Source organism: Caretta caretta, chromosome 2, assembly GCF_965140235.1.
Source record: "Caretta caretta isolate rCarCar2 chromosome 2, rCarCar1.hap1, whole genome shotgun sequence".
In the NCBI taxonomy this organism is placed as follows: domain Eukaryota; kingdom Metazoa; phylum Chordata; order Testudines; family Cheloniidae; genus Caretta; species Caretta caretta.
The window spans coordinates 38867901-38885162 of NC_134207.1; the positions used below are offsets into that span (position 1 = coordinate 38867901).

At 42.2% G+C, this 17262-nt stretch overlaps 1 protein-coding gene across 3 annotated transcripts in view; it reads left to right on the top strand.

The window, feature by feature from the left end:
• Positions 1-17262, top strand: part of SNX31 (sorting nexin 31) — a 75371-nt gene that overhangs the window by 46669 nt on the left and 11440 nt on the right. For all 3 annotated transcript variants that reach the window (XM_048841366.2, XM_048841367.2, XM_048841368.2), the window contains exons 5-7: positions 6873-6983; positions 10230-10320; positions 15686-15773. In XM_048841366.2, the coding sequence (XP_048697323.2) occupies positions 6873-6983; positions 10230-10320; positions 15686-15773 (290 nt within the window). The remainder of the gene's footprint in view (positions 1-6872; positions 6984-10229; positions 10321-15685; positions 15774-17262) is intronic.

Sequence of the window (17262 nt, forward strand, 5' to 3'; positions counted from 1 at the left end):
TGCCAGCACCCAGGAGACATAGGGTGACGGTTACCTGAGCGGGCTCCATGCTTGCCGTGGTATGGCGTCTGCACAGGTAACTCAGGAAAAAAGGCGCGAAATGATTGTCTGCCCTTGCTTTCACGGGGGGAGGGAGGGAACGGGGGGCTGACGATATGTACCCAGAACCACCCGCGACAATGTTTTAGCCCCATCAGGCATTGGGATCTCAACCCAGAATTCCAATGGGCAGCGGAGACTGTGGGAACTGTGGGATAGCTACCCACAGTGCAACGCTCCTGAAGTCGACGCTTGCCTCGGTACTGTGGAAGCGCTCCGCCGAGTTAATGCACTTAATGCACTTAGAGCATTTTCTGTGGGGACACACACACTCAAATATATAAAACCGATTTCTAAAAAACCGACTTCTATAAATTCGACCTAATTTCGTAGTGTAGACATACCCATTGAGACCTGCAGGAGAGGCTCTGGAAAGTTTCAAGGAGGTACTTGTTAATTCTCTGCTGCAGATTCCAAGGGATTGCAGCCTTGTTTCTTGACCCATTGTAGGAAACTGGACCATGCCATTTAGCAGTCACTGGAGCTGGGACCAAAGCAGCACATGGCTGAGCTGCATATAGACCAGGGTGAAAGCCACAATCATTCAGCAGCTGTGCCCTGGTTTCTCTGGTCACCCGCAGCAGCAAGATGTCAGCCAGCAGGTTGGCCGCCTGTGGAAAAAGTTTGGGATAATTTTTAGAATGAATTCCCTGCAAAGCTTCCCTGTAAGCTGTGACCTTTTTGTCTGTACGCACAACCGCCTTCCCCCCCGGCTCCCAACACCCCCCATAATTGGGGTGCTTGTGGAGCTGTGTGCCTGCCTAGAGTCATAGATTCATAGATACTAAGGTCAGAAGGGACCATTATGATCATTTAGTCTGACCTCCTGCACAAGGGCAGGCCACAGAATCTCCCCCACCCACTCCTGCGAAAAACCTCTCACCCATGTCTGAGCTATTGAAGTCCTCAAATCGTGGTTTAAAGACTTGAAGGAGCAGAGAATCCTCCAGCAAGTGACCCGTGCCCCATGCTACAGAGGAAGGCGAAAAAGAGTCTCAGAGGGAAAGTGATTTCTACTAGCAAAATGCCCTTTTTTACTAAAATGTTTCAATCATTTGCTGGAATGTAACAATCCCTCTTCTGTTCAGTACAGCCGTTGAAGAATACGCCATGCACCCCTGCAGACTGGCTTTGGCAGATAAGAAAAAAAACCCTAGGTGCAACAAAGAAGACATGTTCCGGGAGGTGCTACAGCGCGATGAGAGACAGACCAGGGAATGGAAAGAGTGCTGGGAAGCCGAAAGGCAGGAGAGAAAGGAGAGTGCTGCTTTTGCTAGGCAAGCGACAGAGCGGATGATAGAAGTTATGGAGGATCACACAGAGATGCTCAAGTCTTTGATACAGCTGCAGACTGAGCAGATCCGTGGTCGACCTCCACTGCAGCACATGCAGATGCACAATTCTTTGCCAACCCCACTCCCCTCTATGCCCACACATTCCTTTTCACTTCACAGCCCTCCGGAGCCTCCCCATCACTCCACCCCCTCTCGCAGCTTGCACAATGATAGCTGGAGCTACACACCGTTGTGAGGCTTTACCCTTCTTAACAATAAATAAAGGCTAAGGTATTTAATGGTACAGCATTTTTATTCTGAAGCATATAGCAATCAGTCCTCTCTCGGGAACAGGCTTCTAAAGCATTGTGTTGCATGGATCTTGGGCCCCAAAATTCTACGTGGATGCACCAGGGAAGCAACTCCAAAGCAGACATGTGTTACTGCCCCTCATTGTCAAAGTGGTTCCTCAAAGCCTCTCTGATGTTAATAGCAGCCCTTTGGGCTCCTCTGACAGCCCTAGCATCTGGCTGTTCAACAAAACTTGCCAGTGTAGACAAGCACTCTGAATCATAATGGCGATAACTTAACGTTTCATTGAGATGAATGCGATAGTTCATCCTTTGAGGTGTTTAAGGCTGTCTGTTAGCAGACTCTGAAAGACAACACTGCCTGGGTTTGCATTTGTTTTACAGTGTGGAAGTTTTCTTCTCTAATACATGGCTAGAAGCTTGAATTATCTTTTTAATTAAATAGCTTATTTTTAGGGCTGTCAAGCAATTAAAAAATTAATTGTGATTAATTGTGTGATTCAACAATAATAGAATACCATTTATTCAAATATTTTTGGATGTTTTCTACATTTTCAAATATATTTCAATTACAACACAGAATACAAAGTGTACAATGGTCACTTCATATTTTTTATTATAAATATTTGTACTGTAAAAATAAAAGAAATAGTATTTTTCAATTAACTTAATACAAGTATCGTAGTGCAATCTCTTTATCATGAAAGTTGAACTTACAAATGTAGAATTATGTCCAAAAAACTGTTTTATTTTTGAATGCAGTTAATGTAAAACTTTAGCGCCTACAAGTCCACTTAGTCCTACTTCAGCTAATTACTCAGACAAGCAAGTTTGGTTACAATTTGCAGGAGATAATGCTGCTCGTTTCTTGTTTACAATGTCACCTGAAAGTGAGAACAGGTGTTCACATTGCACTGTTGTAGCTGGCGTCACAAGATATTTACTTGCCAGATGCGGTAAAGATTCATATGTCCCTTCATGCTTCAACCACCATTCTAGAGGACATGTGTCCATGCTGAGGACAGGTTCTGCTCAATAGTGATCCAAAGCAGTGCAGACTGACGCATGTTCATTTCATCATCTGAGTCAGATGATACCAGCAGAAGGTTGATTTTCTTTTTTGGTGGTTCGGATTCTTTAGTTTCCGTATCTGAGTGTTGCTCTTTTAAGACTTCTGAAAGCATGCTCCACACCTTGTCCCTCTCAGATTTTGAACGGCACTTCAGATTCTTAAACCTTGGGTCGAGTGCTGTAGTGGTTTTTTAGAAATCTCACATTGGTATCTTCTTTGCGTTATGTCAAATCTGCCGTGAAAGTTCTTAAAATGAACATGTGCTGGATCATCATCCGAGACCTGTTATAACATGAAATATATGGCAGAATGCGGGTAAAACAGAACAGGTGACATACAATACTCCCCCAAGGAGTTCAGACACCAATTTAATTAATGCATTATTTTTTTTAACAAGCATCATCAGCATGGAAGCATGTCCTCTGGAATGGTGGCCCCAGCATGAAGAGGCATATGAATGTTTAGGATATCTGGCACATGAATACCTTACAACACCGACTACAAAAGTGCCATGCAAAGGTCTGTTCTCACTTTCAGGTGACATTGTAAATAAGAAGCAGGCAGCGGTATCTCCCGTAAGTGTAAACAAACTTGTTTGCCTTAGCGATTGGCTGAACAAGAAGTAGGACTGAGTGGACTTGTAGGCTCTAAAGTTTTACATTGTTTTCTTTTGAGTGCAGTTTGTGTAACAAAAAAATCTACATTTGTAAGTTGCACTCTCATGATAGAGATTGCACTAGCACTTGTATGAGGTGAATTGAAAAATACTGTTTTTGTTTATCACTTTTAGAGTGCAAATATCTGTAATAAAAATAATATAAAGTGAGCACTGTACACTTTGTATTCTGCATTGCAGGAAAAATCAATATATTTGAAAATGTAAAAAAAAAATCCGAAAATATTTAATAAATTTCAATTGGTATTCTATTGTTTAATAGTGTGATTAATCACGGTTATTTTTTTTAACCACGATTAATTTTTTTGAGTTAATCCCGTGAGTTAACTGTGATTAATTGACAGCCCTACTTATTTTTGCTACTTAACTCTGCCAATCTGCATTTATTCTCCAGCTGTGGAATTGCAGTAGGTGCAGGGCTCTGGTTATAATACGCATGAATAGAGGGATTGAAATTGAGCACAGGAACATAGGAGTAGTGTGTTTCTGGATTCTTTCTGAACAAGGAAAGCTTGCTGAATAGTCTCTCTGTTTTGTCACTCTTTGTTGGTTCACCTCTGCCCTTCACTAAGTCTGGACCCTCCTTTGCTTTTCACCCGCATGAGCATACCTGGTGTTTTGATCATGCACATTTTCTGCTCTCCAAGTGAACTCTATTGGTGTCCTGAGTCAATGGCTAAGTCAGCTTTGGAACCCTGAGCTACTGTTGGTTTTATCCCTATGCCCTAGCATGCTGAGAGCGTCCTGGGTTTTTAATTTATCTTATATTTTGATGTTATTCTCTTCCAACAGTTCCTGTTTTAAAAGTATTTTTACTATGACATATTGGCAGTGTTTCAAGATGAAAAATGAGCTTCAGAAGAAAAGATGATATAGGTCTGGAATCTATTATATGTATCTTAAAACTAGGAAGCTCTCCAAATGGTGAATCTTGCTCTGTACCTGGCTAGCTCTTGTCTGAGCAAGTGCGTTTCAAGCAGGCCCAGTGAAGGAATGAAGTATGTAGGAATGTTTGCTGGCTGCTCACATACTTTCGCTTGTCCAATTACTTGCGTAAATTAAATGGCTGCAGTGTGAGCTTCCTTAAAATTGCATAAGCAAGTACGTCAGTGCAAGCATGTCCTTTAGGGATCCAGTCTAGGCTGTGGAAAGCCACCATATTGTGGTACCCAAGTATAACACCGTAGATCTCAGTATGCTTAAAACCCAGTTTAATTCTGTGGTGTAGATAATACTGAATAGTGTTTTATCCACACTCCATGATCTGAACCGCACCAGGTGTTCAGCATTGCTTGGGAGCCTGGTTCAGTTCTGCCTACACTACAGGACCACGCTGTGTTTTAATCAAGTCAGGCGCTCCTGTTTTGTAACTGGGTCACACAGTGTGGTTGTGTTGCCAATATGTAGCCAATTGATTTTGACTATACTTGTGATTGGATATTAAAAATGTTCGAGACCAAATAACCACTCTCAACCAATTGTCTAAATTCAGAATAATACAGTACAAAAAGGAGACACATACCCTCCTTCCAGGAAGCAATTCTTATCTCACAGCATGTTTACCGTACATAGTAGGTGTGCTTTGGAAATATGCAGTTAAACTAGTTATATTTATAGTGTGGTTTTAGAAGTTACAAAACTCTCTATTTCTCACTAAAATCCAACCCACCAGTTTGTAACAGTTCCTTAACTTGCCATTTTGTTCTGTACTTCTTTTATCTCTGTTTTGGATATTACATTTCAAACCAGTTGCCCGTGAAGGTCCCTGTACTAGGACAGAGAACAAATGTATCTTGACTTTTGACAGATTTCATATCAGCTAGAGCCAAAGCTGACTTCAGCTTTGCAAAGTGTTAGGGATATTTAGCAAAGGGGAACAGAATTGTGGGGAGAGCTTAATACATTCAATTAACATAACCTCACAAAACTTATATATTATGTTACCACCATGGACATTATACCCATTAATGGAGCGTATACTACACCTACCATATATGTGTAGGCTAACAGTTTGCTTTACACAGTGTAGGCAGGATATTAAACTGCCCATGTTGGTGTTGGAACTTGGGGTGCTGCTACACGTCCTGGCTTGAGGTGGTTTCCGTCATATACATTGTTTATGGTTTGGGTCAATGGCTCTCAGCAACCCCACTATACAAATTGTTCTAGCACCCCTGCCCGTAGTCCTATTTAACAGGTCCTTATACATCCTCCTCGTTCGGATAAGTGACCTCATAGTTCTTTTCTCAGGCAGATTTGGGCTGTATTTTCATGGGTTTTCTTTATTGTATACCTCAGCTCGCATATTATCATATATATAAAATTTACATATATGTTTACAGTTGTATAGTCTGAGCAGTACTGTATTGCCTATTTCTTTGGTGCTACATTTGTCTCCATTAGAAAAGATTAAATCCAAATCAACCCCTGTCCTATTGGTCACAGTAGCAAACTATGTAAACCAAAGCAGGAAGACAGAAGGCTGAAAGGATATGGCTACACTAGAGAGCTTTCGGCGGCGTAGCTGCACCGATGCAGAGCACTCTCCCGCCAACTTAATTAATCTACCCCCAACAAGTGGCGGCAGCCATGTCTTCAGGAGAAGCTTTTCCGCCGACATAGCGCTGTCCATACCAGCATGTAGGTCGGTGTAACTTGTCGGTTGGGGATGGCTAATTCACACCCCAGGCGACGTAACTCATGTCGACTTAAGCTGTAGTGTAGCCATAGCCAAAACTTGCTGTCTGCCCTTCTCCATGATCAGCTGAAGACCCCAAACTGCAGAGAGATGCTGCAACCTTGGAGGAAGCCTTCCTATTCTTGGCAAGATCACACTGGAAATAGTGTCAGCTCAGAAGGAAAATGAACTGTAACACTAAATCCCTGGAATTTCCCAGGGAAAGGATAATTCTTCTAAACACACAGGGCCTGTCTTGGGTTTCGGCTTTATAGTACAAGAGTGGGAATCCATCAATACAGTACTTTCCCTTCCCTCCTACAGACCCTTAGGCCGTGTCAACACTATGGGGGTTGTAATGGCACAACTATAGTGCTGCATGTATGTCGCTGTAGCACTGCAGTGTAGACGCTTCCTACAATGACAGAAGGGGTTTTGCTGTCTCTGTGTAAGAAATCCACCTTGCTAAGCAGCAGTAGCTGGGTTGATAGAAGAATTCTTCTGTCCACTGAGCTGCGTCTATGCTGGGGGCTTGGTTGGCTTAATTGTGGTGCTGAAGGTGTGAATTTTTCACACCTCTGAGTGATGTAGCTGGGTCAATCTAAATTTAAAGTGTAGACTAGGCCTCCATCATGCTCTAGTGTCTCTCCCCGTAATCCAGTTAATTTCTCTAAAGTAAACTGGGAAGCAGAGCACCAGCACCTTCAGTAGGGCTCTAATAAGGAGAGCAGCAATAAAACACGTTCATATTTCACTTTAACAGGATACATTTAAGATCCAGACACAGAGAGCCTCTCTGGATGTTTACCTGGCTGATGGAAGGAATGTTAGGCTTGATATCCAGACATCGGACACTGCTGAAAGAGTACTAGAGGTAATGGGTTTCTAAATGGAATACTGCTGAAACTTGTAAATTTAAGGAAAAGTGTGTGAAGAGTTGAGATGCTTTCCCTCATATTTTAGCAGGACATTGGCAAAAATGCCTATTTGAGGGAATATGTGAAAAAAACGTACACTTGGCATTGTTTACTAATTCTGTAGATAAGTTTCTTAAAGTTTTTATATTAATCAGTTTGTTTTTTTCTCTGCCCCTAACCTCACCCACTCAACATCCCTGCAGGTCTTTTCATCTCCAAAGGCAGCTGTTTTGGCCCTGTGGACAGGAGGCCATCTAAGATGATTAGAGAATTGGTGTTTTGTTTTTGAAAAAGCTTGTTTTAATATAGTTCAGGCCAAATCTGCATAAACATTGTGTTGCCAGCCAGTGTTTTACATTTGGCTTAAATATAGTTTAAGACTGTTGGTGTGCTAACACACCTATTGTTACTATCCTAGCACATAGGAGCTCTAGTTATGGATCTGGACCCCATTGTGCCTGGCGCTGTACAGACACAGAACAAAAGGAACAGAGGTTCCTGCCTCTCTAGTAGGAGTCTACAATCTACGTATGTCGCTGACCAATGCCCACTCTTTTTTTTTTCCTGGTGCTCCCTCTTTCTATCCGTCTTGTATCTACCTGTTGTCCATAGTAAGTATGTAGACCTTTTAGGATAAAGAGTTCTCTTTTTGTTCAGTGCCTAGCACAATGGGGCTGAGGTGTCTAGATTTTGCCACCATACCACTAGTAAATAGTTACAAGTTTGGTCTTGCACACGCTAGCAGCCAAACTTTGTTTAAACAGAGAGAGTCTGAACTGGATTGTAACATCTTTTTTTTTTAATTCAAAGATGACAATAGGCCTGCTATAGATAGGGTGGCTTGAGTTGCTGGCCTGTAATCTTTTTTTCTCTTCTTGGTAACAGAAGCCAAACTACTGTCATCTGCCTGATTTCTATTTTCTCATCCCCTTCACATTGTGAGCTTCATCCTCCAACATTCTCTAGCCAGAGATGGAGAGTGTGTAACAATATGGATGGTACTTCCCCAGTAGCCACTGTCACTGCTGCAGGGGACACAGAGAGCCAGACTGCGTGAGGTTGGTGAGCAGTTGTACACCAGTACTCCCATTGACCTCAGTGGGATTATTTGTGCACGTAACTGCTCACCATCCTGAGCAAAGAATTCATGCAGTCTGGCTTTCAGGTGCTACTCTGTCTAATGAAGTCTCTCCACCATCTTCGCCACACATATTATCATTGCCTCTAATATCCCTGTTCATCATGGGTCCAAGAATTGAGAGCACGAAATCTCTTCTCCAAGCAAAGTCCCTGATATAGCACAGAGAACTGCCCAAATACTGGCCAGATCATGTTTCTTAAGTAAAGCACTCTGCAGCTGAGCAGCTGCTTTGCCTTGTGTAAAGATTTCTCTCACTTTAGTTTCTTTTCATTAACAGCTAGTTTGGCCCAGTGGTTCAGCCTGGCCACACAACACCATTCTAGCAGTTCTGTATCATTTGAGTGAAATGAATTCTACACGGCCTCCTACAATGATTTCCCCTACCCCTTTGAACAGCATCGTGTTCAAGTTTGTTAAGCCTCTTTCTACCTTTGGAGCTTTTCACTGCTTAGTTGCCAAAAAAAAAGGCGAACAAGAAAACCAGTTAATACAAAAAGCACATACCCTTCAGATTTATATCAGCATGACGGTAGCTTCCTGCTTTGTCACTGGCATCTTCAATCCCATCTCTCCATAAAAATATCTTGCTATCTAAGCACTCGTGCTTATTGTTCTGATGCCCTTGTCTGTCCTGTTTAAGGGCCAGATCCTCTTCAGGCTGGTGCCACTCTTTCTGCGATAGTACTTTGGGTACACTTCACAATAAAGTGCCATGTACACTTATGTCACTATAGGCAAACAGCAATGATTCTGATAATTCATTGACACTGTAAATGCTGCCTGTTCTTTGGTTCCCTTTAGTGTGGGACAGGCTTAGGGGCATGTGTGAGCTTTCCTCATTATATATTTGTCTCACCACATTCCCCCAGTAGCTTCCCAATTACTAGTATACAGTCCACAGTGGTTTGGAGTAATGTATACTGGGGTATGCCTTGATTCAAGAATTAGAAAATAAAGCTCAATACTGACTGAGTGTTTCACATTGGGTATCTCTGAGAAGTGTGTTGAATAGAAGCAGGTGCTTCATTTGGATCACTGTGAGATGCTGTACTAAGTGATGAGTTTCTGACACTCTGTAGTGCCGCCTTGCAATTTCAGGTAGCAAGTTAATGGGATTTTGGTTCAAGAACATATGAGGTGAAAGTTAGTCCTGGTCAGGGTCTTTTTTGCCTGGCCCTCTGAACATTTATTCTAGTGCTCTAAATGAGGGTTGGGGGAAGTGATTTTATGCTCCAGCTGTCTCTCAACTGGAAGTGTTTGCGGAATTGGTACCTTCTAAAGGCACTCTGAAAACTTGTACTTCCACCTTGTGTTCAGACCAAACAAGTTCTGCTTCTCCCACTGTGTTTCTTATGCCAACTCACACACCCAGCAACTGGACTATGGAGAAATCGTTTTCCTGGTGAAAGCTTTTCCATGTCCTTGCCTCTCCACAGTTGCATCTCAATGACTTCCTGATCAAATGGGCTGCTCATAAGTAAAAGGGACACCTTTTTTTACTCTTTTCCCTGTGAGTCCAGGAGGTTCTGTGGTACCCATCGAGTGCGGGAATGGTGGGGGTAGGCTTTGGCAGCTTTAAGTTAAGCTCTGATTTCCAATGCCTGAAGCAGAAAATAGGCAGAGTGGAGTGTTTTCAGCTCCTCTTCCATCCTACACTTTCCATTCCTCTCCCTGCCCCACCCCTTCCTCGTCACATGTCCTGCACTTGAGGTTGGGGGGCAGGGCTGGCACAGGGCTGTTCCTACATTCTTTGCCAGTGGAGCTGGGGGCCATTCCCCCTTTAAGGCCCCTTTATGCCACCCAAATGATGTAAAGGGGCCATAGCAAAACGGAATCTGCTTCTGAGAGTCAAGCTGGGTAGGTCTTTCTTTCTCATGTGTTGCCATTAGCAAGACTGTGGAGGGTTGAAATTTAGATCTTAACAGCTGCTTCTGCCTAGAGGGATAAAGGAACAGTTTAAAAAAAACAATTTTGAAGCTGCATTAATGGCCAGTGACCAGACCTTGTATAAATTCATGTTCGGCTGTATAGGTGACCTTCTTTTTCATTCTTTGTTTTTAAGGTTGTCTCATACAAGATGGGGCTGTCAAGAGAATTAATAGGATATTTTAGCTTATTTTTTATTCAAGATCACAGCAATGGAGTTCTCTCTGGTAAGCCATATGCAGTATGTGTCACATAACGCACCCTTGGGTGGGTCATTGCCAGTGGGGATCGGACCTCTGGATCTAAAAGCATGAATCTATGATGCTTGAGCTAAAAGACCCATTTCTGTTAGCTCAAAGGCTGGAAGTTCGTCAATTTCTATATGTAGCCCAGCAATCATGAGGGGCACAGAGGATCACAGGTGGGTTGGGGTTATCTATAGCATAGTGGACTTTTGCCTATAAGCACAGTTTGCATTGCATTTAATTTACAAGGCATATAGTAACTTGGTAACTATTGTGTGGGTTGTTTTGGTAAATATTGAGCGAGGTTGGCTTTATTTCAGGCTTCTCTGCATATGGTTATACTTTGAAATAAAAACTGTTTATATAATCTCAAACTCAGATCTGAACAGTTGGAAGATTTCCCCCTCTATCCCCTTTATAAAATGAAGTCCCTAATTTGCTTTCATTTATGCCCTCATATTCCACTCTTTCACTTTTTAATTGATAAACGTAGAAAGGTCATAACAGTGATGGAACTAGATGTGCCCTAAATCTAGGGTGTGATTCTCTGTGCTCACAAAATGTAGAAGTCTCTTGGAGTACTGTGTTTTTTGTCCAATATGGGTTGGTGATACATATATGCCTTCTACCCCTCCCTCCGTTTGGGCAGCTGTAATCTAGTGGACTGAACCCAGGACTGGGACTCAAATCTGGGTTGAAATCTTGGCCCCATTGAAGTAAGTGGTGAAACTCTTGTTGACTTCAGTGGGGTCAGGATTTCACCCTTGAATTTGATACCTGACTCTGTTAGTGATTCTGTGTGGCCTTGGACAAGTCACTTAACCTCTTTCTGCCTCAGTTTTCCAGACTGCAAAATAGTGATGATGATACTCTCCTGAAAGTATTTTCAGGTCCATAGACAAAAAAAGTGCTGTAGAAGTACCTTTTACAGTGTTGTACCAATAAAATAAAAACCAGCAGGATCTTATTAAAGGGAAAAAGGCAAAATACCACATTTATTGTGAATACAGAAAGAATCATAGTAAGCAGTTAGTTCTAGTTATTCCATTCAATCTCATATTTATTCACACATTCATTCATTCATACACACACACACACACACACACAGGTTCTGCAAGGTTGTTATCATAGTTACCAGCCTTAGAGTTGCTCATGCCAAGCCACTGGCCAGGTGGCCTGGACATGAGGAGGGAGCAGGGCCTTGTCAGATGCTCATCTGATGCTCCTGGAAGTTGGTTTGCAGAATCAGACCCCAAAGTTCTCACTTTTTAGAGTCTATTTTTATAGGAATTTCTTCCTATGCCAGTCTATGGGAATTGCTTCATCATGCTGTTGCTGAATCAATCAGCAGATAGCACATTCCTGACGGCTCCAAGATGTTATCTTGTTCTTTGGTTCTCCCATCCTTGAGGCTGTTGGGTGGATTCCAGTCTGCCCTCCGGGGGGTCCTCTGGTTATTTCCACTTGACACCTTCTTCAGCCGATGGACACTGGATTCTTAGGCTGGCACCTCCCTGATCATTCAGTTATTATCCACACCAAGCATCCATCCACATACATCCTCTATCTCTATTTTAATCACAATTGTTAATACAACAAAAGGGCGGGGAGTCTCTGGGTGCTGTTTCTGTTGTTAGAGTATTGCTTTGAGTCTCTCTCTGTGTGAATTGCTTTGAGAATAGACTCTGTCTTAGAATGTACTATCACAATTAGCAGCTTGCAAGTTTCACACATAGAGGGAGAGAAACAGTACCAAAAACCAAGAGACCTCTTAATTAGTAATACCCTGGAATTTAAACTCTGGGGAATCAAACTCATTTGTGATTTTAATACAGAACTTCTTTAATATGATCCAACATAATCCCCCTTTTGACACTAAGATTTATAATTGTCAGTGTCACTTTCTATGTAGCCTATTCAAGAGAAAGTACTGTGAGGCAATTTGAGTTTGTGATTCCAATTCATGCCACATACATGATCCTAGTGATGTATCTTTACTACAAGGTTCTGGGGCAACAGGCAAGGTGAGGCACACCCACTTTTGAGGAGTCCATTCGGTACAACCTCTAGTGTCCAATAGCTTCCCTCCCTCCCCAGCCCACTGGCTCAAGGTCCAGGGTAGCCAAAAGGATCCCATGTGTAATATGGGGAGTGGGTTAACCTTCAATACCTTTGCCTCCAGCGACTGTTGGTGTGCAATTTTGACAACAATTTCTCCCATTAACAAGTCTGGTTTACAGTACTGGAAACATATTGCATCCATTCATATTGATAAGTGTCAAACAATGATCTTTCTTTTTTTTAACAAATGCATCAAACCCTTAATATTTCCCAATATGACCCAGAACATTTTGTGTTCCAAAGTAGCTAGTGCAAGTATCTGCATTTCAGTGCATCCCATAGCTATGGCTGTGTAGCTTCCTATTTCTAATATTTTTTTTTTCTTATGGATAAGCCATGTGGTAGTATTAAGCCATTACTAAAGATTCCATCGGCCTTTTAGGTTACCCAGACCAATTTGGACCAAGTCTACATTGGCATGTACTTGTTTTTGTATCAGGCTGTCCTGTAGCTGGGACAGAAAGCTTAATTTATTTTTAAGTTCCTGCAGGTCTTCAGTATTTTTTTTTTTAAACACACAACAGTGCTAGCAACAAGACAAAACACAAGACAAAACATAGAACACAGAACACAATTTCTATTGTGACAGTAGATTCATGGTATTGGGTTGCTTTTCAGCTGGCATCAGCTTTTCCTGATTTTCTGAAAGACAAAAAGAACATGTTTCTACCCCTTTTGGGGTGGCAGATTATTGCTTAAAATGTTTCTTTTACAAATACCCTTGCTGATTGCAGGCAAAACAGAGAAATTGCCCCCATATTTTCCTGTTTTTGTTCTATAGGCAGGCCAGGTTTCAATGGCTTTTATCTTTTAAGGGTTATGGGGAAATTATCCCACTGTTTAGTCATTAAATCCCTGAGTTTTCCTTCTTATACAGCAGACCAAGTTTATAATGTTTTTCCTGCTGTGTTAAGCTTTAAGTTTTATTTACAGGTAATAACTGAGAAGCATCATTACCATACGACCTTAAAGGATTTTTCCAAAAATCATACACACTATACGTTGTTACAGGGATACTTATTATCATTAAATTTATTAAAATTATCTTGTTATCCCATGCCTTTTATTTAGACAATTTGTTTGCTGACCAGGTATGTCCTTTATCTGCAGCTCCTTTGTGCTGCTAGTTCTTTCCTTCATCATTTAGGTAATTTGCATTTTCACAGAAACTTCCTGCTTTTGGATTTAAAGCCATCAGCAGCTCAGAGAGTCTATCTTAAAAGGGACACAATCAACTTTCACCAGAGTTTTGATTACTTTTAACTTCTGCTTCCAAAACACACAGCAATCTGAAAAAGAAAGCCCAACCTATTGTGGCTCCCTTTGGAGCCCTAATAGCATTTTAATGAAGTAGCATGGTATGTTTGCATTTCTTTTGCCCCTTCTACAATATACCCTGCACATGTTCTGGGGCAAATGCACATTCCTTCCATAGTTTAACTTCTATAACATTATCCAGATCCATTTTTACATAAGGTGTCACTATTTCTTTTTTTGCTTACAGAGTTTTCATGTACCTTTATCAAAGTGACAGTCTGATTACTCAGAGCCATTTTAAGACTCCTGCCCCAGCCCTGATCACCCTTCCACCCTCTGAATCCCTCAGTCCCAGTCTAGAACACACTCCTGCACCCCAAACCCCTCATCCCCCAGCTTGGAGCCCTAACCCCCCCCACACAAACCCTACCGTCCATGCCCCAGTCCAGAGCTCCCTCCTACACCCTGAACTCCTCGTTTCTGGCCCCACCGTGGAGCCTGCACCCTCAGCCAGAGCCCTCACCTGCTCCCGTACCCCAACCCCAATTTTGGGAGCATTCATGGCCCGGTGTACAATTTCCATAGCCAGATGTGGCCCTTGGGCCAAAAAGTTTTCCCAACCCTAGCCTGGAGTGTTCAGAATATGTGCTGATGCACGAGGAGGCTGTTTGTAGCTGGGCTCTGAGGAGATCTGTCTGCAAGAAACTCCTAAAGCAAAAGGTTTTGTATTCCTAGAATAAACAATGTTTATACCAAAAAGCAGAGCCTTTCGATTAAGGGTGTAACAATGGCATGGAGACACGCCTTACTGTTTGACTAGTGTAATTCATAAAGTCCAAGTGGCTGAGAACTTAAAAATTGGACAGTAACAGACCACACATTGACATTCTGAACAAAAATTGCTCTCAGCCAGGCTTGTAGTTGTTTCCATTGCTTCACACTGACTCAGCAGAAGTTCTAGGCTTCAGTGTGAGACACAGCCAGAGGCAATCCTGGAATCTTACACTTAACTATAAAACACATCTAGGTAAGATGTGTTTTATAGTTATTTATTTATATCCTATTTGCCATATTCAGAAATGAACTTATCTCTAAATTGTGTTGTAGTATAAAAATACATAGCATATTGGAATACATTTTCCACATATTGCAATTTCATTTACTTTAAGACTTTATAAAAATGGACATATTGAGTTATCCAAGTATGTGTACAAACTGCTTACATATGTGCACACACACGCACACACACACGTACGTCAATCAGTGGTGGACGATAAAACCTGCCAAGCTGCAGCATAACCCCCAGAGTCAAACCACCTTAAGGAAACACCTAAATACTCGCATGCTTAAAGTTACACATGTTTAATTACGTTGCTGAGTTGGGGACTAAGCACAGGAGTAAGCACTTGCAGGATCAGGCCCTTAATTTTATGTTTGGAAAACTTATTGAAAGCAGTCACCTCTAAAGTGACTTGTATTCCTTATTGCACCTTAGTCATAGTGTGTTTGTCTTTTTCATTCAAGCAATGAATAACTTAAAGAGCCACAACCCTATTAGTGTATATCCGAATCACAAAACATTTCTTTTGCCTCCCATATTTGCAGCTGCCCCTAAGTGCTCAGCATTATTTGAGATTACTAACTTAAATCTCCTTTCCTGGATTTCTCAGTTTAGTGCTCCTTACTTGCGCTCCTTGCATTAGTATAAAGTAGAATAAGGAGACACTAATATATTGCTCCTTAAAGATTAGGTAAAGGGGTTGGGGTGGGGAATGTCTAAACAACATGACTGTCACCTACCATTTTTTATAATTTGTTTTTGTGATGTCCTCTTTCTTTTATATAACATGTGTTGAATTGGAGCACTTACTGAAATACTAAAATAGCCGTTCTGCTGCTTCAGTGGGGTTTCAACCAATCAGGCTTATTTGTCTCTTCTTTTTTTTTTTCCCACCCACCCTGCCCCCAGTGGTGAAAAAAGTGGCAGAATTTGAACTTCCCTACGTGAGTCTTCAGAGTATGAAAGAGTCAGACTGTACGATTGGGATCAGAAAATGGTGAGCTGGAAGCTGAAGAGAAATTTGGAAGATGCATTAAATTTATAAATGTACTAGAGAAGAGAATCCCCACAACTTAAATTCTGTGTGTTTGGCCTGAGAGCCTAACATATAAAGCTGATTTTTTTTTTTTTTTTTTTTTTAAGGAATATAATGGTTCCTAACTGCTGGTCTCTGGACCGCTCAGTATAATTTTGGAACTGAGCAGTGTATATGGTCATAGAATCATAGATCATAGAATATCAGGGTTGGAAGGGACCCCAGAAGGTCATCTAGTCCAACCCCCTGGTCGAAGCAGGACCAATTCCCAGTTAAATCATCCCAGCCAGGGCTTTGTCAAGCCTGACCTTAAAAACCTCTAAGGAAGGAGATTCTACCACCTCCCTAGGTAACGCATTCCAGTGTTTCACCACCCTCATAGTGAAAAAGTTTTTCCTAATATCCAATCTAAACCTCCCCCACTGCAACTTGAGACCATTACTCCTCGTTCTGTCATCTGCTACCATTGAGAACAGTCTAGAGCCATCCTCTTTGGAACCTCCTTTCAGGTAGTTGAAAGCAGCTATCAAATCCCCCCTCATTCTTCTCTTCTGCAGACTAAACAATCCCAGCTCCCTCAGCCTCTCCTCATAAGTCATGTATTCTAGACCCCTAATCATTTTTGTTGCCCTTCGCTGGACTCTCTCCAATTTATCCACATCCTTCTTGTAGTGTGGGGCGCAAAACTGGACACAGTACTCCAGATGAGGCCTCACCAATGTCGAATAGAGGGGAACGATCATGTCCCTCGATCTGCTCGCTATGCCCCTACTTATACATCCCAAAATGCCATTGGCCTTCTTGGCAACAAGGGCATGCTGCTGACTCATATCCAGCTTCTCATCCACTGTCACCCCTAGGTCCTTTTCCGCAGAACTGCTGCCTAGCCATTCGGCCCCTAGTCTGTAGCTGTGCATTGGATTCTTCCGTCCTAAGTGCAGGACTCTGCACTTATCCTTATTGAACCTCATCAGATTTCTTTTGGCCCAATCCTCCAATTTGTATAGGTCCTTCTGTATCCTATTCCTCCCCTCCAGTGTATCTACCACTCCTCCCAGTTTAGTATCATCCGCAAATTTGCTGAGAGTGCAATCCACACCATCCTCCAGATCATTTATGAAGATATTGAACAAAACCGGCCCCAGAACCGACCCCTGGGGCACTCCACTTGACACCAGCTGCCAACTAGACATGGAGCCATTGATCACTACCCGTTGAGCCCGACAATCTAACCAGCTTTCTACCCACCTTATAGTGCATTCATCCAGCCCATACTTCCTTAACTTGCTGACAAGAATACTGTGGGAGACCGTGTCAAAAGCTTTGCTAAAGTCAAGAAACAATACATCCACTGCTTTCCCTTCATCCACAGAACCAGTAATCTCATCATAAAAGGCGATTAGATTAGTCAGGCATGACCTTCCCTTGGTGAATCCATGCTGGCTGTTCC